The sequence below is a fragment of the Pseudochaenichthys georgianus genome, chromosome 12, assembly GCF_902827115.2.
Source record: "Pseudochaenichthys georgianus chromosome 12, fPseGeo1.2, whole genome shotgun sequence".
In the NCBI taxonomy this organism is placed as follows: domain Eukaryota; kingdom Metazoa; phylum Chordata; class Actinopteri; order Perciformes; family Channichthyidae; genus Pseudochaenichthys; species Pseudochaenichthys georgianus.
In genome coordinates this window covers 18,410,477-18,433,443 of record NC_047514.1, presented here as the reverse complement: position 1 = coordinate 18,433,443, position 22,967 = coordinate 18,410,477, and the positions used below count along the sequence as shown (strand labels likewise).

The window sequence follows — 22,967 nt, the reverse complement described above, 5'->3', positions numbered from 1 at the left end:
CTCGGTCGGGGCCGGAGAGCCTGGGGTTGACAGTCAGCCTCCTGCGTCTCGGGTCCCCCTTTTGGCATCCACAACCTGTGTGGAGAAATCTGATACAAATCCCTCAAGCCTACGCTCCGGGCTCTGGGGCCCTCGGCTGTTTGACCCACCAGTGCGTGGCAACTTGGAGCCTGTTGGTGGGGTGTCTTAAAACAACAGACGTGTGTGCACAGGTTTTCTAAATTAATTGTGCTGCTTCAGAATCTTGGACTGTGCCCACTAAATAAGAACCCCAACATCTTTAGGTAAACTAAATAACATATTTCAATAGCTCTGAATTTCTGACAAGCATCTGTATTTATTTAAATGAAATCCCTGAGATCCCATTAAAAATCTAAATATGATTTGAACTGCTAATGTTTCTGGTAAAGAAACACACTAATCTTATGGATTCAAAAACAACCAAAATCACAATACTAACAAAGTGAATGGCTTCCTGGTGATACTGCTTCTACCCGTCAGTTCTTAGATATTATCCTACTAAAAAATGAATACAAAATTCCAACAAACTGTCATCAAATGTCTTTCTATTACAAATGTAGATGAAATGTATATCCCCATAATGACCTAAACAATAAAGTCTATGGCTCTTACTTCTTTACCAGGCTAGTTACATGATGTTGTCTGTTGAAACATTACTCACCGGTCAGCCTCTCCAGTATTCCATTCTGGACTTACATCTCTCCCAGCAGCCCCTTGGCCACTGATTCTCTATCTGTGTTACCTGCTATAACTCAATCAATATTAGAGACATGTCAACATTCATCAAACAGTGTGTTATCCCCAAATATGGAGCAGGTCAATTCTAAAACTGTCAATCAATGGTCAGATTGAACAATCGAGTCGTGCCAGCCGGTTCCTTTCAGTCCCTAAATGAAAAATGTACATTGTAACGTTTACACTCCCCCTTTTTTACACATTTTCTCATGTGTAAACAAAAACCTGTATGGAAGAAAACCTTCAGGTCATAATGGATTATAAGACAATACCAAACATTTTCCCAGTAAACACTTGAGTGTTTCTCTCCATCATTCAGTCCTAAAAGAAACAGAATTCCAAATGTCATAGTTTGAGTTTCACATTCTTCAAACCGCCACCTCCTGTGGGAGTGAAACATCATGAAGCAGATTAGATACGGTTTCCCCTTTTGTGCAATGTTAGGAAACCTCTCATTTCACACATTATTATCACCCAAAAATAATGTGTTAGTCCAAAACATGCTTGATTAGTCATCGTTTTAAATCATGCAGTTGCACTGATCAGGTGCAGACATACACACACTCACACTCACACTGTCAGGTTGTAAAGTCAGGTTTGGTCAGGTTCACCGCAGAGTCAGTCATTGACAGTGCCTTCCCAAGTTACCCTGTCGGTCAGTTGGTCTCAGTCTTTTTGGCCATGTGTCGTGCTCTGCAGAGACTATGATGTTCCAGCACAGGCCAGCATCCTCCGTCTATACAAATCTGTATATATGGAGCGCCATCATTTATTAATTCACAATTACAACTATAATGTTCAAGATATCTCCAACCCCTCCTTGCTGTTTCCCACATTCCCTGAAAAGTGTCTAGCCAAAAAAATGTCACTTCCTTATTGTACTATTACTATTACTGCAATTCATTTACACCTAATTAGTATTAAAATGACTAATAGATCTATTTCAGAAACATGTGTACATCACTATCTTGTGTCAAAACATTACTAGGATCTGTAAAGATCTGCTATTTATTCCATAACTCATTCTATCAATTTATCTTCAATTCTGGTGCACTTAAAGAACAATGTTACCCTCTTTAATAGTGCGTGGAACTCTGGGTGTCTGAACATGAAACCAGTACCTCAAATCGAAATACTATATTTTGTTTAGAACCAGCTTTCCCTTCAACATGACCTATATAAATAAATATTTATCTGATCTTATAGAGCTGTTACTAAAACTCTCCCTTTGAACTGATCAATACTGTAACAAATTAAAACACTACCAAATTCACACACGAATAAAAAGTCCAGTGCATACTTCCTTCATGCCCCCCGCCCTTTTTTTATCAGTGTGTATTAGACTGATTTTCCACTTCCCTTTAATAGTTCCCCTCTTTTCCGCTATTTTTATTTACCACTTGACTAATTTATGGTCAATACATCTTCTTATCTTCACTTATTTATCAAGTCAATTCAAGTTCTTTACAATACATTAGTAGATACCTTGTGGAGTCTTCACAATAACTAATCCCCTCTAGGATATGAAATCCATTCACCTTCAAGCAGATACTATGTCCTTATTTATGTTTTGTTCACGATAACAATGGTATAACAACCACATGTCTTCAATTCTGGTCCACCTAAAAACCAATGTTAAACTCTTTAGCAGTGTGTGTAACCCTGGATGTCCGAACATGCAACCATTACTCCCTCCTTTATCAAGGATTTAAAACAGAAGTCATTTCATATTTCCTATGGTAATAACTATGCTACAATGGTGAAATCAATTATTTAGATTGGAATACGATATCTGGCTTGGCACCAGCTCTCCCTTTAACATTATCCATACAGATAAAGATTTTGTCTTATAGAGTGGTTCCTAAAACTATCCCACTACTTTATTCACACGTGAATAAAAATGTCAAAGAATATTTTGTTAACCTGATGAAAAGATTGAAGAATATGGTTGTACTCTGAACCCTCAGTGTGTTCTCATTTTACTCTAATAGTCTACTGCTATTTTTAATTTAATAAATCTTTCTGTCTTTACGTATTTATGCTTTAAATGTGCGTTTTGTGAATAAGTGTGTTTATGTGTAAACTCACTCATTCCCGTTTTCCTTTTCTCCTCCTCTGATTTTCTCAAGCCGTGACCCCGGCCTCCTCACTTCTAATCGACCATGCCAACTCCTCTGATTCTGTGTTCTCTTCATCCGCTGTCAGCCATTGGCCCAGTTACATCTGCATGCGCCCTCATGCCAATGTTCTTGCACTGCTTTACATTTCATCTTCTCCTTTACAGTCTCCCTGCTGTTTTTATGGAGGGCGGATTCTGCTCTCATGTCCCACACTTTGCGCCTGTGCTCAGCTTGGAACTTCATGGTCCCGTCTGAGGGACTGATGAGCGTAGATCTCTGCCCGTCAGCATGCTGTTTGGTTCTGGATGCCACAGGTGGAGATAGTTCTGGCTGCAGTCTTGTTGTTGTTGTTTCAGCTCTGGTTCTCTGTCTGTTCGATGGAGAAGGAGGAGTCTCCCGTTGGGTTAGGTCTTTTGTCTGCTTGGAGGGTCGGGATCGTAGCCTTTTCTAACTCAGAGGGGGAGTCCAGGTCTCGGGACGCATTACCTATAAAAAATCTAGCACACTGAGGTTAAATAAATCCAACCCTTTCCACTCGGACTCTTTGTAATCATACTATCTGTCTTAATTGTTAAATGCCATCTAAACAACCTAATTGATGTCTACAAATGATATTACAAAAACTCACTCTAAAAATTGTTTCATCCATTGCTACATATTTACCCAACATAACTCTTTCAGGAAACCATTTTCTCCTATACATTGAAAAACGTACATGTTTCCAGCATCACATATTCCACACACTACGAAAGAACATCTACATATTTTCTCCAATATTTTAAGCTAGTTTCTATAGCAAGATTATCATGTGTGACATAATAATCAGATGTCTTGTTTGCTAACCAAGAATATTAAACTTTAAAATGTCTTTTGGCCAGTTGAAGTCCTGCTTACTTCATCCTTAAACTCTTCTTTAATTTGAAACCAAAAAAGGTCTTCCTTCTCCACCATGATCCTATCTCTATATCAAAGTCCAGACAAACTGATGATTTATCTCTATAAACCATGAGGAATGAAAACACTATTCTCCCTTACTTCAGTTCTAAATCAAATGAGCCAGACAGGAAACCCCCTTTAACCACTTGCTTATCCTATTATTTTGATCAAAGTTGTGTTACAAGCAGGTTAGATCTGTAATGAATTAAAATCAATATTTAAGGACGCAATATAAGTTAAATATATTGTTAAGCTAATTACTGTTTTATTGTGAAGGCCTCTCTGGCGAACAGCGGCCTTAGGCTTTTATTTTGAAAGACCGTTCCGGAACAGCGAGTCCGATTTGTAGAAACACGGCAACTTGACAATCGTTCTAATGCATTAACTATAGTCGTGAAAAAGACAAGGAGGGGGAAGGCGTGTGGAAGCAAGCAATGAACTGAAAATGCCACCAATCCTGTTTTAACGTGATGGCGCACATTGAAAACCGAAGCGGGCATAAGCACCTCTGTCATAACTGACAAGCGTTCAAAAACCTTTCTGCTTATCCCTTATGCTACTACTTTTCGTTTTATTCATAACCTAAAAATCCAATTGTGATAAATAGCTTGCTTTTGTACCATTACATTTACCAACATAAAACAAGGTCTGTACTAATCAACAATGACAACCTACAGACAGCTCATTTATTTAAATATACGCAATATATTGACTTCGCTTCTATTTATCTGACTTAATTAACGTGCTTCCCCCCCTTTCAGCCACTAGATGGCAGCAGCAGAGCACAAATGAGCTTCATTCTTCTGAGCGAATGTCTGATTATCACAGACAATCGGTCACACAGGTTATTCAGGTAAAAATCACACAGATTTATTCCCCGTACAGTTTGTCTAGCTTAGCTTGATAACGTGCTTCATATGTCGTCACGCAGGACTCTCTGTCTACCTTGCGATCAACGTTATGTTTACGTCAGCCTTTCAAATTAATGTTTACAGACAAGGGAAACGGGAGCCGGTCTCGTCACAATGTAGGTGACGTTAGCGCTCTCTCCCAAGGATTTAACATATAAAAGTCTGCTGACACTTTCGCTTATTTGGTCTTGGACTCTTATTTACCCCCAGTTATAAACGGCGGATCGATCTGAAATATCGATCATCCAGGTTCCGTGTAGGACTTACACCTACAGCCCACGAACTGCACCGCTTCTACCTCACTTCAGGAATATACTACCTGAGATCCACGCTAACTGCTTTATATTTCTCGTCACGCAGGACTCTCTATACCTTGCGATCAACGTTCACGTGTTATATATAACTTTCCTAACATGGTAAAAAATATGCATTGTATACTCCATTCAAACTTCAAAAACACTCTGAAACGCCTACAGACAATCCTACAGGGCCCTGCTATTGTCCGAGGCGTCTAAAAGTGCTTGTTCCCGACCCAGTGTGGTCGTCTGAATCCTTCCACAGCTCATGTCTATTCAGAAACGTCGGAGGTCACCATTTGTTGGGAGATTTAGTGGACAACTCGTCCGCTTTCTTAAATCTCCTCGCGTCCCTACACAAGCCGTTATCTTACATGAAGGAAACCCAGAGCATACAAGTAACCGTTTAACAATAATCCACTTTAATGGTAATATACAATGCAATACAATAAAATACATTACCATACACAACCATATCGTATCATATGTGCAATGTCAGGAGTTTGGCCTACTCCTGGCTCCTGCCCACAGGCCGCCACAACCTTCCAGTCCGAGCGACGCGAGGAGAGAGAGAGAGAACAGCAAGCCGGATAGGCTTTCATACCAAATGATACAGGAGGGGGTGGAGTTTAAGGACAACTGGTCCAGTCATCTCAAACAAACACCTCTGACCCTCACTGTCTCCTATTTCTGCAGCCTCTGCAGCATCCACACATCCCCCCCATCACATTCCAGAGACCACAGCGGGGTCTTGTTCCAGCTCCCCCACAGCAATAAAATCCTTAACAGCCCTTCACAGTTTGCATGAATACATACAAATATTTCCTTACACTACTTAACTTGTTAATGTGTGAAATATTTTGTCAATTTTATGACCACATTTCTTTTATTAAAAGGTGGGGTAGGTACAGTAGGGTAAGTTTGAGAAACCGGCTCGAGATACACTTTTTGTTATATTCCATGGAATGCTCTTGACATCCCGATAGCAATGAATATCTTAAGTGCTTTGACAAAAAATCCATAAAAAAAATGTCATCTGTGGAAGCCGTAGTACTGTAAAAAGCACGACCAATCATTTTAGCCGGCCCGGCTAAAATAACTGGATGGCCTACCTGCCTGTCAGCCTTCCATCTGTGCACAAACTTATCTCGTGCCCTCATTGGTCATGTGCGCATTCGTGTGTGTTGGAGGAGGGGCTCTGTCAGGAAGTGGCAGATTTTTCCCGGTTGTGTATTTTCAAATTGTAGCGTGGTAGTGTGGCTAGCGTCTTCAGTCCTTTGTGTTCTCTTTGGCAATGCCTCCAGACTCTTTCATAACATTTATTTATTTATAAAATAATGTTCCTTTTATCAGAACTTTAGGTATGACATCTTTGTTCACAGGACCCACAATTGAGCCAAATGTCTCTTGTTTTGTGGCCGTGGAGGAGTCAAATAATTTGTTCATTTAAAACAATCAACTTCTTCAGTCAGTAATTACCCAGAGGGGAACTCCCCACCATCATAATAATGATTGAATTAATTATAAGCTGTCACCTAGAACCTGTTACAACCTGCTTTCTGTCACACAGCTGCCGTGTCGTATCTGGAATAATTAAACAGACGATTATTTACTGTACGTGTTGCATGTGTATCTGACACGTGTGCAGTATGACCTATTTTTGCAGCAAAGTCACCCCCCCCCCTGAGGTTGCACTGTAAGGCAAAGCAGGCTCTCAGTTGGCGGTCCTGACTTCTGACTATACTAGCCCACAACATACTCCTAAGGCAAGGGCAAAATATAACACAGAGGAAGAGTATTTGAAAAATATTTCTTTGTGTTTTTGAGGACACAGATGTCTGGTTTTTGCTTTCTCTGCTCATACTTCTATACATGGACTATGTTTTCTACTTGCACGCTTCACTCAATCTGCTGTCTAGTTGACCTCCACTTTTAATAGAGACTTAAAAATCCAGCCACCATCCTCTTCTATGAATAATTGAGGGCTTCCCGCCGTACAGATGGAGATCCTGGAGGATGAGGGAGAGGAGGAAGAGATGCTCAGTATCCATTGCTCCAATCTTTAGGACGGGATATAATCAAATAATAAAAAATGTGTTGTTCGGTAAACACAGAGTTTGAGGTGTTTTTAATCAAGCAGACATTTTGAAACTTGAGGCCAACAGCTTAAATAAAAGCATTTCCTGACTTCTTTGGTTTTTATCCAGGGATTGAAGCTCTCTTAACTCATTGATTGGATTTAACTGTGAAACTGAGATAAGGCTGCTGCTGCTGCTCGAGAATAAAAGGAACAAGGATTGTTGTGCTTCAGATGATATGCGGGTCTCATTTCTTTAAGGCTGATACAGATCACTCCCCAACGATCAAGCCCGTCGGTCTGTTTGTAGCCCTGCATTTTAATGTTGATTTCATAACTGTGCCTTGACATAGTATAGAAGACACAGACGTTCTCCTCCATGCTATAGCGTTATGTAACGCAAACTGTTTTCTGTGTTCTGTCGCAGTATTATTTTCTCCTAAGCATTCAGTTTGTCACATCGAATCAAATCAAGAGAGACTTTATAGCTCAACCGTGTAGTACATTTTACACGCTGCACATTTGCATTATGGTACACTCTGCACCGAGAGGATTTATAATTATTGGCACAGCAGTGCAAATATGCGTTTATCTTTATTTGGAAGTAACATTGAGAGTTAATCCTTCCTGTTTGTGTTATTTCTGCTGTGCGTAGAGGTAACATAAGTAAGATTTACAAAATACCTCCTTTTTTAAACACTTATCTGTTAAAAATGTAATTCCTGTTTGTGTTATGCAACATGTTTCCCACATTTGTGTCTAAGGGGTCCATGAGTGTTGCATGACAGAGTATAGCTGAAAGCCAGCACTGTCTTCAAGGACTTTTTGACTATTGTGTTAGTAAATTGGGGATTTGGCCCATATTTTTAACGAATTGTGACAGATGCTATTACATTCCTTTTTTTCTCCTGTTCCTAGCACCGCTGTCATTTCACTCAGTGTTGACATCAACATTACTAATTTCCCCAAAACTCAGAATTCAAAGTTTTCAAAGAACCAAGCGACTGATCTGAGACGTCAAAACCGCGCAGCCCCAAGCTGCTGCATTGACACCGCACAATAGAACAAGCCTTTATCAGTACATCCGCTAAATGTTTCACTGAAATGTAATCCAAATGAGCTTTGGGGCTATTTTTTCCTTCATAGAAAATGTGCCATTATCCCCATGAAACTAGAGGACACTGGATGGTGTGTGCAGTCTCTGCTTTCATGTTTCACACAACATTTGCTGCAGAAACGTGTGACAGATTGAACTTGCTATAAAGAATTGTCATTAACACAAGGAACATTTTCCAAAAGTATTCATTTATGATTAAACTAAGTTGAGTTCGACAAACTGGTTCAGCGTTAGCCCCCAGTCCGAGGCCTGCAGGCATATTCAGACAGGAAAACATGAGCAGTTCCTTACCGGCCCACTTCTCAAGGATGAGCTTTTACATTAGACCCTCTCTCCCACGGCCGGGCCGCGCATGTATTATACAGAAGCCCGAAGGCAAAACAGCTTGGATCGATCGGATGAATAAGGGGGTCGAGACCAAAGCGTTGATGAAGGAGACATTGATCTGACCAATCCCACGAGTCCCTCGAACAGCATCCACATCCAATGTTTCTCGAGTGCTTTTATTTCATTTCCCTGAAACAAGTCAAGTGTCTCCTTGCATGCTCAGCGGAACGAACATTTGAAATTTGTATTACAGAGTTTGTCTTGCAATCTGATTGACCATATACGGTATTTCAGTCAGACAACTCACGTGTTTCTTTAATTACTTTGTATTATAAGCTGATTGGGGTATAACTTGTCTATAAATCATCACCATGTGATTATATGATGCTGCTATTAGTTTCAGGTAACAAACCATCTACAAATTGTTCTCTTTTAATAGATACCTTGTCATCCAACTGAAGCCCCAGTGAATTGCGATTGCTTAGGCAGAAATAAAAAGGTAAAACAGTTCAAGATATTGATTTTAACAAGCAAGAAAGTATTTCTAGCATACACCACCTATTGTTATAATGAATCCCACAGTAAATGAACATGAAAAATATATGGCCTCAAACACTCCCTCTGTCTCTTGAGTTATTACTGATTCATGAGAGTAAATGAAGGGGAAATGTATTCTACGTGGGCGGAATGGATTACAAGTTTCTCCTGCCATTTCTTTTTAACTCTCACCTCTTTGGCAGAATATTGAAGGGTTGTAAGATCCTCCTGAAAATAATTTCACAGTATCTAGAATAAATAACATGTTGGCTGTTCCCTCTCAGCCCTTTTCAGAAAATGTCCACCTCTCCAGCACTTCATCTATTTCAGTTGAAGTGAAAAGGGTTTGGTTGCATTGGAGCGGAAATTGATTAGCGGAATGTTAAATCAGGAAGGCTGCTGACTAACGCTAAAGATGAGCACTTACATTTAGTAACGTTAGCAGACTGAGTGGAGTTTCACCTGACACTTAGGCACACCAGAAGTGGTTGAATACAGACATTAATGGACCTGCTTTGACCTTCAATAAAGAAGCTTCCCTGTTGGATGTTTAGTAGAAAAGGATAAAGACTTAGCAATAAAATAATAACTTAAAAATAAACCCAGTAGAGTAGAGAGTGCAGATCTCCGCCAGATGCGCTCCCTCTTCCCTCCCACACAAAGATTAGCTGAATCTCACTAAATTGTCCCTTCTTCCTTCCGGAAATAACAAAAACAGGGATTTATTCATCTCATATTGTGCCTTACTTAAAGGCGGGGTAGGTAATTTTGGAGAAACCAGATCGAGTGCGCTACAATTTGAAAATACACAGCCGGACGAAATCTGCTACTTCCTTACAGAGCCCCTCCTCCAACACACACGAACGCGCACATGACCAATGAGGGCACGAGATAAGTTTGTGCACAGATGGAAGGCTGACAGGCAGGTAGGCCATCCAGTTATTTTAGCCGGGTCGTGCTTTTTACAGTACTACGGCTTTCACAGATGATGTTTTTTTATGGATTTTTTGTCAAAGCACTTAAGATATTCATTGCTATCGGGATGTTAAGAGCAAAAAGTGTATCTCGAGCCCGTTTCTCAAACTTACCTACCCCACCTTTAAGTGGATCATGAATGCTTAGTGAAATGGCCTAAACAGGATAATTGTCCTCCATTGAGTTGAAGTATCTCTTATAGTTCTTCTGAAGAATGGAAAACAAAAGTATGATTACGAATGAAATGGGAGCATGATAAGAAGTCAAAGGGAACCTTGGACGGAGCCGTGTGGTACTCCACAGTTGAATGGAACATCAGATGAGCCAAAATGACCAGGATTAACTACAATCAGCTTTTTGAGAGGTGCGTATCCTACACCGTTTCTGAGACAAAAAATGAAGATGTTATGATTTTCTCGCTGGGGAAAGGAAATCAAGCCCAACTATAAAAGAAGGAAGGCAGATATAAAAGTATTAACACATAGCAAGATTTATTCAATTAAAGCTGGTGCAAAAACCTCAAAACTGAGAGAGCAAGCAAGGTAAACAAAAGGAAAGTAACAAAGCATGACAAGATGACAAGAGGAAAGGGGAGCTGCAAATCGACAGGGAGAACACATGGACAAATACAGAAACAGGAAAAGCTGAACAACACTGTTTAAGACATTAAAGGGCGGTGGTGGCAAAGTCCATAGGGACTTGGCTTGGCAACTGGAAGGTCATCAGTTCAAGTCCCGGAAAGACCAAGTGCTACCGAGGTGTCCCTGAGCAAGGCACAGTTCCCTACACTGCTCCCCGGGCGCCGTACATAATGGCAGCCCACTGCTCCTAACACTAGGATGGGTCAAAGGCAGAGACCACTGAAATTCCCCACGGCGATTAATAAAGGTCCATCTTATCTTAAATAGTACAATGATGACGGACTGACAAAGAAAACACTTTGACAGACAGGCTAATATAGAGACAGGACTAATAACATTGTCAAGACACAGCTGGAGATGGTAGGTAAAGACATAAGGGCAGCAAGGAGATCACACACAGTTGGAAAGAATCAGAGCAAGGCAAACAATTAGAAAGGCTGGGAAGATGCTGAGATATTTAGTGGAAGTGGACACAGTTTATACTTTGTCAGAAATTAGATGTGTACTTTGCTTTTTTTTAAACAGGTTTTCACTCTTTCTTTGGAGCAGAAGTGTGTTGTGTGCATTTGTTGCTGGGTTTTCTGAGTAAATATCTGCATAAACACTGGCAGCAGGTCAGATCAAACCATTCTAGGTTTGTTATTTAGTATGAACTCGAACTGTACAATAACATAAATACAGGTTCAATCTCTAATTCTCTAGCAGCATTTCTTTTAAAACACTGTTAATAGTTCATTAAAAGACACATTTTATGATTTTGTTCTGACTTTTTCTTTCAGCTTGACCTCTTTGTCTGCACTCAATTTTAACATCACAAAAACAAAGATGTGTTATTTCTCACCGCTGGGATTTACATAATTAGATAACAGCAGGTGTGTAAAGTTAACAACATCCATGAGGAAAGACACTCCATGGAAAGCAATTAAACAGCCATCCTTAGCCCCCATTACGCAGCCAATCGTTTGACATACTCTGCTCTTATTAGATTCCTGCACTGTAGTATCAGTTGCTTCTCAGGATGCCAATACATTGATTTCCCCTCAGTTGTTTGCTTTTAAATGACTCCCGATGCAGTGTCGTTGTTGTTCGCATCATGTTTATGCAGGAAGACTATCCTTTGAAGTTATTTTTGTCTAAACTGGTCCAAGAGGATATGCACCACAGCCTACGAGCATGGCAGCCACATCAGAGGGAGCGAGATGAGGCATGTTGTTGTTTATGTTGTTATCATTTCATGCTGATGGACTACAGTGCACACTGTGGCTTTAGAAATGCTCGCTGTGCCCCCGGGCTTGCAGCCAGCCGAGCAGCCTGTGGGCGGAGTTGAGCCCACAGAACTCGGAGGCGGAGGATTTGGAAGAAAGACTAAAGTCGTCTTTACTCCGCCTCATTAGAGCCCACCATGCACAACCCACTCAGCTACACCGCCTGACCTTGTTACGGTGTGTGCAGGAAGCAGGACCCAAATGCAGATTAAAGTGACAAAAAATAGCTCCTTTATTTCAAGGCTCAACTATTAACAAATACAGAACAGAACACTCACCGCAGACCAAGTCAAAACACAAGACGAACCGACAAAGACAGACAGAAAAAACAGAACTTAAATACACACAAGACTAATCAAACAAACAAGACACAGGTGAGGAGGGAGGAGAAAACACAGGGACACCAGGTGAACACAATCAGGTAAATTAGACACACCAGGGAAACTAACGACAGGGAACCACAGACAGATCTAAACAAGACAAGACACAACGCAGACAGAAAACCAAAGACAGAAAAAGACAAGACAAAACACAACACAGACAGATCTTAACAGTAACCCCCCCCCCCCCCCTCAAGGGACGGATCCCAGACGTCCCAAAAAAAAAAATCAGGATGGGTGGAGGGGGACCGGAGGAGGGACACAAAACTAAGGCCAACAGGGTGGGTGGAGGGGGTCTGGAGAATGGGCTTGGGCTGACAGCGGAGGACCCGGAAGGGGTCTCGGGCGGACGGCCCGGGGGCAAGGCAGAGATCGAGGATGGGGTCTCGGGCGGACGGCCCGGGGGCAAGGCAGAGTCCAAAAAGGGGGACTCGGGCGGACGGCCCGGGGGCAAGGCAGAGTTCAAGGAAGGGGTCTCGGGCGGACGGCCCGGGGGCAAGGCAGAGTTCAAAAAGGGGGACTCGGGCAGACGGCCCGGGGGCAAGGCAGAGTTCAAAAAGTGGGACTCGGGCGGACGGCCCGGGGGCAAGGCAGAGTTCAGGGTGGGGCGAAGGCCAAACACCTCCGGAGGCTGGGCAGGACCCGGTGTCGGCCGAACAGGAACCGGAGCCGGTGGGACAGGCTTCGGCAGGATCCCCCACGGAAGAGGACCAGGAGTTGGCAGAACCCCCGGCGAGACAGATGATGGCGGGGCCTCCAACGGAACTGGACAAGGGGTTGGCAGTACCCCCGGCAGGACAGGTGATGGCGGGGCCTCCAACGGAACTGGACAAGGGGTTGGCAGTACCCCCGGCGAGACAGATGAAGGCGGGGCCTCCAACGGAACTGGACCAGGAGTTGGCAGCACCCCCGGCAGGACAGGTGATGGCGGGGCCTCCAACTGGAGGCCCCGCCTCTGGACTCCAACTGGACCGGTAGTAGAGTAGTCGGCGGGACCTCCAACAGAACAGGACAAGGGATTGGCAGGACCCCCGGCAGAAGAGTAGTCGGCGGGGCCTCCAACGGGACAGGACACAGGGTTGGCAGGACCCCCGGCAGGAGAGTAGTCGGCGGGGCCTCCAACGGCACAGGACATGGGGTTGGTAGGACCCCCGGCAGAAGAGTAGGCTGCGGGACCTCCAACGGCACATGAGTAGGGACTTGAGTGGGAACTCGAGAGAGGGCTTGAGAGGGAACTCGAGAGGAGACTCGAGGGGGGACTTGAGAAGGAGCTGGAGAGGAGACTTGAGGGGGGACTTGAGAAGGAACTGGAGAGGAGACTCAAGAGGGAACTCGAGAGGGGACCCGAGAGGAAACTTGAGAGGTAGCTCGAGAGGAGACTCGAGAGGGAACTCGAGAGGAGACTCGAGAGGAGACTCGAGAGGAGACTCGAGAGGGAACTCGAGAGGAGACTCAAGAAGGAACTTGAGAGGGGACTCGGGTAGGACCTGGAGGGGTGACTTGAGAGGGGACTTGAGAGGGAACTTGAGAGAGGACTCGAGAGGAGACTAGAGGGGAAACTTGAGAGGCGACTTGAGAGGTGACTTGTGTCGGGTCAGCACGCCGACAGGACACGGGGAGCTGGCGTCGTCTGGGGAGCCAGCAGGAGACGAGGTGCTGGAGTCGGCCGGTACGCCGACAAGACTCGGGGAACTGGCGTCGGCTGGAGAGCCAGCAGGAGACGAGGTGCTGGAGTCGGCTGGTACGCCGACAAGACTCGGGAGCTGGCGTCAGCTGGGGAGTCAGCCCTGTAGCCGAAACTGGAGTCGAGCCCATGGCTTCTGGGGCCGGTACTGAAGCCAGAACCATGGCTGCTGGGGCCGGAACTGGGGCTGGAACCATGGCTGCTGGGGCCAGAACTGGGTCTGGAACCATGGCTGCTGGGGCCAGAACAGGGTCCGGAACCATGGCTGCTGTGGCCTGTACTGGAGCCCAAAGCATGGCCTCCGGGGCTAGGGCTGCTAGCCTGGACCTGCGACTCCTTCTCTTAAGAGCCTTTTGGAGGCTCCGTGGACCTCCAAAAGCCAGACGAGTTCCAGAGAATGGCTCCTGGACAAGAGCAGGAACTGGGGAAGAAGCAGAGGCCGACTCCAGACGGAACACACTATTACCGGAGTAATCTGCGGCCGCGATGATGGTCTAGCTTCAGCAGCTACATTACCTACGGGTGCGTTCGTTAATATTAACTGTGTGGTCCGGAGTCACTGTGGCACAGACTGGACCGCTGGTGAACAGCTGTTAGAACAGGCCGTTCAGGTGTTCAGAGCAGAGCTCCCTGTCGGAGCGGCAGAGCGTGATGTGCACTGTAAAATGTTTCTGTCGCAATATTATCGTTGAGCTGGCTAACTAGCATACATTGTCACTATCTGCTAACCTTAGCTTTAGCCTTCGTTTTCTAATAGTTTTTTTCATAGGCTATAAACAGAGGTGGTATAAGTATAGATCTTGTACTTGAGTAAAGGTAGAAGCACTCAGATCTTGTGCTTGAGTAAAAGTAGAAGTACTCAGATATTGTACTAGAGTAAAAGTAGAAGTACTCAGATCTTGTACTTGAGTAAAAGTAGAAGCACTCAGATCTTGTACTTGATTACAAGTAGAAGTACTCAGATATTGTACTAGAGTAAAAGTAGAAGTACTCAGATATTGTACTAGAGTAAAAGTAGAAGTACTCAGATATTGTACTAGAGTAAAAGTAGAAGTACTCAAATCTTGTACTTGAGTAAAAGTATAAGTACTCAGGTTTGAGTCAAAGTAGAAGTACCAGAGTGTAGGAACAATCCTGCAATCAAAATGTTCCTCAAATAAAAGTACAAAAGTATTATCATCAAAATATAGTTAAAGTAGCGACAGTAAAAGTAGAAGTACTCAGATCTTGTACTTGAGAAAAAGAAGAAGTACTCAGGTCTAGTACTTGAGTAAAAGTAGAAGTACCAGAGTGTAGGAATACTCTGTTACAGTAAAAGTCCTGCATTCAAAATGTTCCTCAAGTAAAAGTACAAAAGTATTCTCATCAAAATATAGTGAAAGTAGCGACAGTAAAAGTAGTCGTTGTGCAGATTGGTCCATTTCAGAATAATATATATGATATGTTTTATAATGATTGATCATGAAAGTGTTCTCAAAGCTGGTGAAGGTGCAGCTAGTCTGAATGACTTTGTATACTGCAGGGTAGCTTGTGGATTTACTCCAGGTGGAACTAAAGTCTGATTTAACACTTGGTTATATTTCATATCATTCATCCACATCTGTAAAGTAACTAAAGGGATTAATACATGTAGTGGCGTAAAGGTACACCATGTACCTCTGAACTGTAGAGGAGAAGAAGAACAAAGTAGCAAAACATTGAAATACTTAAATAAAGTACAAGTATCTCAAAATTGTACCCACGTATAGTACTTGTTGAGTTTATGAACTTAGTTACTTTACACCACTGGCTATAAAGATAGAAAGACTAAGCCTTGCACAGAGGCATGAAAATAGATTTTCAAAATGCTCAACAGTGCTGCCAAAATAAAAAACTGACTGCTACACAATTAAAATAAATGCTTTTATATATTTCTATTAGATGTGACTCTTTAGCGTTTCTGTTATTATTAACACTGCTGCTTTAGTTGTTCTGACTGCTAAAATCCTCTGTTATTCTTAATTTTAAAGCCGATATTCCGTGGGGTTGGGGGGCTCGGATCCTTGTCACCTTTTTCATACCTGATGAGTTTGCATCCCTGCCACTCCTTGAATCAATAATCTTGCGAATCACGGCCCCAGTGTGCTACAGATCTTTTTTCCCCTTAACCAAGCAGAAAGGGTGACAGATGTAGAGAGCAGAGCATGAGGATTGTTCAGGCTCCCAGACAAACTGAGAGCGGAGAGAGATGCAGGGAAAATCCTCGCTGTGTCTGAAGGCGCTGAGGGGCGAGCAGACAAAGACAGGATAAACCTTAAACAGAACATTTCTCTCCTATTTGTCACAAAGTCTCCCACGCTCCTTGCTTGTTTTCATTTGTTTGGCAGATGTCTTCCCTGGGAGTCTTATTGCCAGTGTAAACAAAAGGACTCTAATTCGCTGCAGCTATGTCTCACTCTTCAGCTCTACTATAACATGCATGCAGCTTCCTCATAGCCCTTTGTTGCATTTTTAACCACACTTTGCAATCTGAGACAAAATGTTCTCCATATAGCAGAGTGCTTTCAGAGGCAGCGAGGAATACAATGATCCAACCTGACAAGTGTGATAGTTGTAGTGGTGTCTTTCCTTAAGAGGGATTCACCTCACACCAGTTGGCTGAAGTCATTTGGACTGAAATAGATGATCACCTACCTCTATTGCGCTTTTATTCTTATCCATTATTGTCCCTTTATCGTGTGTTTGCCGATCCATCCTCTACCCTTATATCTTCCTGTCTGTTACCAAAAATACGTATCACATTCTGACAAAACATAAAGGACAGGTAGGTAGCAGTAAGTAGTAGTGTACGTTTTATTATAGATCAATGGCACTCAAATACATCATTTTCAAACCGTCCATCAGTACGGAGTCGACTGGCTGCAACAGAACTACAAAAACACCAGTCGGTTCTCGTGTGTGTTTGTTTTTTATTTTTTCATCAGACAGATGTGACCTGAATCACCTGATTTTATAAATCCAAATAAAAAGATGCAGCTGTGTCCTGAATCCTTGTTTGCAAATGATCTATGTCCCAAGGTGCTTTTTTTGCCTTGTGTACTGTTTTCCAATAATTTATTTTTATATGTATTGACTTTAACGACTTACTGTAGAGAGCTGGCTTGGAGTTAGCTTGTCAGAGAAGCGTGACACCTGAAACTGAAAACAGCTGTTTTTTGTTGTTGTAAGACATTCTGCCCAGGAGACATCATTTGTTGCCTCAGGGACTCGGACTGAGACACATTTAAATGCAAATTCTATTCTTTACAATATTGATTGCAACACTCTACTATTTTCTTTTTGTGCATGCTTTGCAGTTCCCTTGTGGGACAGTGTGGCACCTCATTAGAGAGCGCTTCAAAATCAATAAAAGATCGTTTGTGTTTACACACTTTTGAAACTGCCATTACTAAAGACATGTTATGTTTTTTGAGCAACAACGTGTACACAATTTGATGGGATTTTGTCTCTTCTGTCCCACAGTCTGAAGACCACCCTGAAGAAGAAGGTTACCGGTGACCTGGTCAACCTGTCAGGCATCCCGCTGTCCGGCCGAGACGTCCACCGCGTGGCCTTCTACCTGCAGAGCAGCAGCGAGGCAGTGTCCACGGTGGACCTGAGCTTCACCGAGCTGCGGGACGAGAGCTTACGGCTGCTGCTGCCCAACCTCGGCTGCCTGCCCAAACTCGCCATACTGGCCATGAATGGCAACCGCCTGACGATGGCCATCCTGAAAGACCTGACGGATGCAGTGAAGGATCCCAAGAAGTTCCCCAGCCTGGCCTGGGTGGACCTGGGCAACAACGTAGACATCTTCACCGTGCCGCAGCCGCTGCTCGTGGCTCTGCGACGCCGCTTCGGTTTACGCAGCAGCCTCCCGACCATTTATGAGTACAGGGAGGCGCAGACGTTCAGCGGATACAACCCGAACTTGGAGACGTCAGTGGAGGAGCCCAGTCTGTACGAGGAGGGCGATGGAGAGGAGGAGGAGAAAGAGGAGGAGGAGGACAGGCTGGAGCTACGAGCATGGGGATGTAGAGAAGGAAATACTTCAAAGAATGTGCCGCTGCACTTCAGTGGGAGGTGATCGCCAGCAGCTGCTTTCTTTAGACTCAGAATCACCTCTGTTAGCAGCTGTCATTGTGGCAGATGCTTACCACTCAATTAATAAATAAATAGCTGTGTTGTGTCCCTATGGATGCTCCGACTATTGAAACTCTACAATGTGATGCAGGCAGCTCTGTGGTCGTACAAAGTTTTTATTTATTAAGTTTAACACTGAACATGTTTGCTGGTTCCCAGTGCTTTATGTTCCTATTGGTTTGTGCTCTCACATCTTGAAGCTCCCCGTTATTTTCCACTCAGCTGAGGGTTAAGTGCCTTGCACAATGGCAACACAACAGGAGAGGTTGAAGAAGGATGGGGGGGGGGGGTTAATAATTCCTTTTTCCCAAGCACATTTTACCCAGCTGGTCTCTCTTCACCGCTGCTTCCCTATTTCTGTGAAAAAAGTCTGAATAAGTCAAACTAACTGAATATCTTGCTTACAACATTTTTGCTCTGATGTGTATGTTTTTAGACAGAACTCAACTGCAGGGAGATTATGCTCACATTAAATATGCGTCCAGTTTTCTTCTGTTGATAGTCGGTATTCAGAAATATTTATATGATGAGTTATAGTGAGTAAATGACACATACTGAATCCATTTTTATTTAAACGTCCAGGGTTGAAGCTGCAGGAGTGTTTGATGAACTGATTTCTGCCTCCATCAGTTCTTGGTAGTCCCCTTTAGTCACAGATGGCGAGAACAAGATCTATTTTTTCTCAGTAAATAGGACTAGCCCTAGATAATTTGGTCCACTTGTGGTTTGTGAATGAGTCTATTTATGAATCGGACGATAAGCACGGAGAAATAAGCCCACTCTGTTTTTAAAGGCGAACACAGACAATGAAACAGTTACTAACACCTCTGCTTTTATCTTCTGTGTTGCCACATACATTTGTTTTGGCATGAGTAAACTGCAGCCGTTTTTTGCTTCTTTTTAAGGATCTTTTGGAGTATTTTGTTAAATGGGCATGACCATTAGTGTCAACTTCAGATCCCACAGAGAGAGAGCATGTTTACATTAATGTTCCAATAAGTGTGATTTATTTTTGGGGGGTCATTTGATAAAAAATTGTCGCATGAAAACACCCACAACTTCCCACACTTAATCCTGCCTACAGATGTTAATGTGGTCTGTTCTCTTTCCATGCTATTATTCAGGCAAATAGGATAATTTGTGTTTACAGGATGTTAATGAACAGGAAGTGTGTGTGTGTGTGTGTGTGTGTGTGTGTGTGTGTGTGTGTGTGTGTGTGGTGTGTGTGTGTGTGTGTGTGTGTGTGTGTGTGTGTGTGTGTGTGTGTGTGTGTGTGTGTGGTGTGTGTGTGTGTGTGTGTGTGTGTGTGGTGTGTGTGTGTGTGTGTGTGTGTGTGTGTGTGTGTGTGTGTGTGTGTGTGTGTGTGTGTGTGTGTGTGTGTGTGAGTATAATTAGTGTTTGCCAGTGTGCATGAAGTGTTGTGGACATGCAGAGTAACTACCTTTGATCGTAGAAATTACATTGGTACTTATTTGCACTTTAAGGATGGAAACGTCCCTCAATGCACATGCTTTGTGTTCAATGGGTTGTTGTTTGTGTAAAAAATAAACTCACTGAGTCCCCCACATCATAATTAAACATTTTAATTATTTAATAATTCATCAACCTACCTACAAATCACTGTCATAAAAAATAGAAAATATCAATTGTAAATGTAGTTCATTATGCCTTTGGCTCATTAAACCATGGCTCGCTTTTTGAAGTAAAAGTGATGTCGACCTGCTGTTGCTTTCAGAATAAACGTGATTTGAATAACATGTACTTTCTGTGGAGTTTTTGTAATTGGCCTGTCTGGAGAATCCTTTTAGTGACACTGAAGTAAAATGGTGTTAGATAGCATAAAGATATTTGTAATGAGTAATCATGTAACGAGGAATTTCTACAATTTCTTGTGAGATACAAAAACTTTAATAAGTGAAAAATGTAATGAGAGGATATAATGACACATCTGAAGAATAAGCACGATTAGCTTTGATTATTTAACCAGTCAATGATTTGATCTTTTGAGATCAGATCTTCAAATTTCACCCATTACACCCACCCTCCTGAAGATGACATATATTTTTTGGTACTATATGCTGTGAATTGTTCCTCAATTATGATTGTTAAAGAAGATAATAAGTGTTAAATCAGTAAAACAGATTAAAACTATTATTTATTTTTTTATTGATCTCTTTTTGTGCTATTTTTCTTTTTCTTATGTTGGCTAGGTAGATACAGCTAAATGAAAATGGAAAAACTGTTGAACAAAATGTGAACATGTATGTATAATGAAACTGAATCTGAAATAATAAAAAATAAAACAGATTAAAACAAGAGTTTTAAAGCTTTTACCCAATGGACATTTACAATACAAGAACAACAAAAAGCTGTGTGTTTTGGCTTCTCTGTCATGTTTCAGATATGAGTAGTTTGCAAACCTCGCAAATGGTTTCACTTAAATAACTGTTGTTGGTCCTAAGAGGTCACACACTCCATTATTTCACAATTTGTTTTTCTCCCGTTTATCGTCCTACAACCCAAAAGGTTTATCTTGTGACCCTAGAGGGGAGCATGACCCTTATGTTTGGAACAATTGCTTAACTAAAGTAATATTAACTACATCCAATTTGTTTTACATTGTGATATAGCTATTTAACCCTTGTGTGGTGTTCATATTTTTGTTACTCAGCCAGTGTTGATGTGTCTGGTGGACCCGCTGCCTTTTTGGGCTTCAACTAGTGGAGCTAATGGGTGTAACAGAGTGTGAGAGAGAAACCGGATGTGACTAAGGTGACTGAGAAATGCTAATGCGGAAAATAGGTGAGTGAGGGAGCAGATTGTGACATCCTCTTCTTCAAAGTCAATGTCAGACTCAGAATTCTCAGAAATGTGATCCTGAAACCTCTTCCTCTACATCATCATCAAATGGTTCTCTCTCTTCCAGAATCATTTGCTAGGCCCTCTGAGCAGAGAATCTTTTGGCCATCAGTTGTGATAAGGACCCAAACTGGCGAAGCTTTATTTATTGTGTCTTGCCCCAAATTTGGAACCTGTGCTCCCCTTATCCCAACACCAAGGCTCTATCCACTGCGCTACACGTCTCCCCTCACCACACACACACGCACGCACGCACGCACGCACGCACACACACACACACACACACACACACACACACACACACACACACACACACACACACACACACACACACACACACACACACACACACACACAGAAGGCCCAGAAAGGTGCACAGGACCTACAATTTCCACACTGTTGTTATCCCCGGGTCCAGTGTGTAATGTACCCTGTACACCTATGTAATGTAAATGTGTAGGGGGGAGGGGGGGTACAGTGGTTGGTCATTGAAAATGTGTTCTGATATATGTTCTTCACAGACAGAAAATGAGCCAAGGCCTTTGAGTGTGGGTTTGAAAAAAAAATGTATCATATCTATAAATGGCTCCCACAGAGACCATACAAGGGTTAAACCATCTTCTTCCAACATGTCAGGCCATTATTGTCTAATGAGCCGCTGTAGCTGAGCGGCTGTCATTAAAGGAAGATGTTGTGAGGGAGTTTGCACCGGGGTCAAAGCACAAGAAGGAAGGAACAGAGGAGCAAATGATTGAAAACATTCCCCATGCCTCCCACATCTCTGCAGCACTGCGTGCACTAACCTGTGGCCTTTACTGCACACATCCCGTGTCCAAGAATAACCAGGTCAGAGAATGATGACTTAGCTGGACTGTTGGTGTATAAACAAGGAGTGTTATCTCCCTAAAGGATCTGTTTGAGAGGATCACGCTGGGTGGAAATGTTTGTCGAATTCTCCAGGTGGTCGTCCTGTTTTCATGCAGTGTTACATTAACGGAGATAAATCAACAAAAGCCTTTAGCATTATGACTCTGTGTCACAATAACAAATACTTCAAGAAAAAGTTGAGCAGCTAAAAGCTCCATTTCAGAGCTACGTATTATAATATTGATGCACTAACATGTGAGCAACATTTGAATATTTTTGCACTTTCTATGCAAATCAGTTCAGTTGAAAAATGACAATGCATTATGTGCAAGCTAAAACAATACAGTGCGTGCGTGCGTGCGTGCGTATGTGCGTGCGTGCGTTTCTAACTTTTGAGTGATGCAGTGTGATTTTTCAACTGAACAGATTTGCATAATTTCAACCGGTTTCAACCTGCAACAACATCATTATTACTGCAATAAATCATTCCTCCATTTAGGTGTTATTGAGTTTTTGACAGGAAAACAGGCTCTTTTGTACATTTTCAGTTTTAAGCTTGTGATTATCTCACAGGATGTTTTTTCAGCAGATGGAGTTCGATGACATGGTACAGTTTCAATACTTTCTGAGCACATTAAACTCAGTTTGCTGGTAGTTCAGATTATCTGTATGACTGCTCGCTCTAGGATACCAACTAAATGGTCGAGTCTTCTAATTAATGTTATCAAAACTCTTGAGATGGCTAAGGTTAGAGATAGACCTCACATCTTTAAGGTTAAGGTAGTCTTTTTAAGAGTTTTCACAACATTATTGAACTTTATTTCTTCTTTTATATAAATATCTTTGTTCTTTTATTCATTTATTTTTGGGACATTTTAAAATGATTTCTTATGTAATCATTCATATCTGTATTGTATTTTATTGTTTTATTGCACATCCTCACTTTAACTTCTTATGCTTGTATAAGTATCTGTAATACATGTTTTTATTTTATTCATGTAATTCTTAAATGGAACAACTGTCACAAAATGCACTTTCACCTGCATTAATATTGGACC

General features: G+C 42.4%; 1 protein-coding gene across 1 annotated transcript in view; it reads left to right on the top strand.

Moving 5' to 3' along the window:
- The window catches only part of lrrc75bb (leucine rich repeat containing 75Bb), a 37,503-nt gene extending 18,107 nt beyond the window's left edge, over window positions 1–19,396 (top strand). The window contains exon 4 of the mRNA XM_034095306.2: window positions 17,524–19,396. Within this exon, the coding sequence (XP_033951197.1) occupies window positions 17,524–18,127 (604 nt within the window). The 3' untranslated portion in view covers window positions 18,128–19,396. The remainder of the gene's footprint in view (window positions 1–17,523) is intronic.
- The last annotated feature ends 3,571 nt before the right edge of the window (window positions 19,397–22,967 follow it).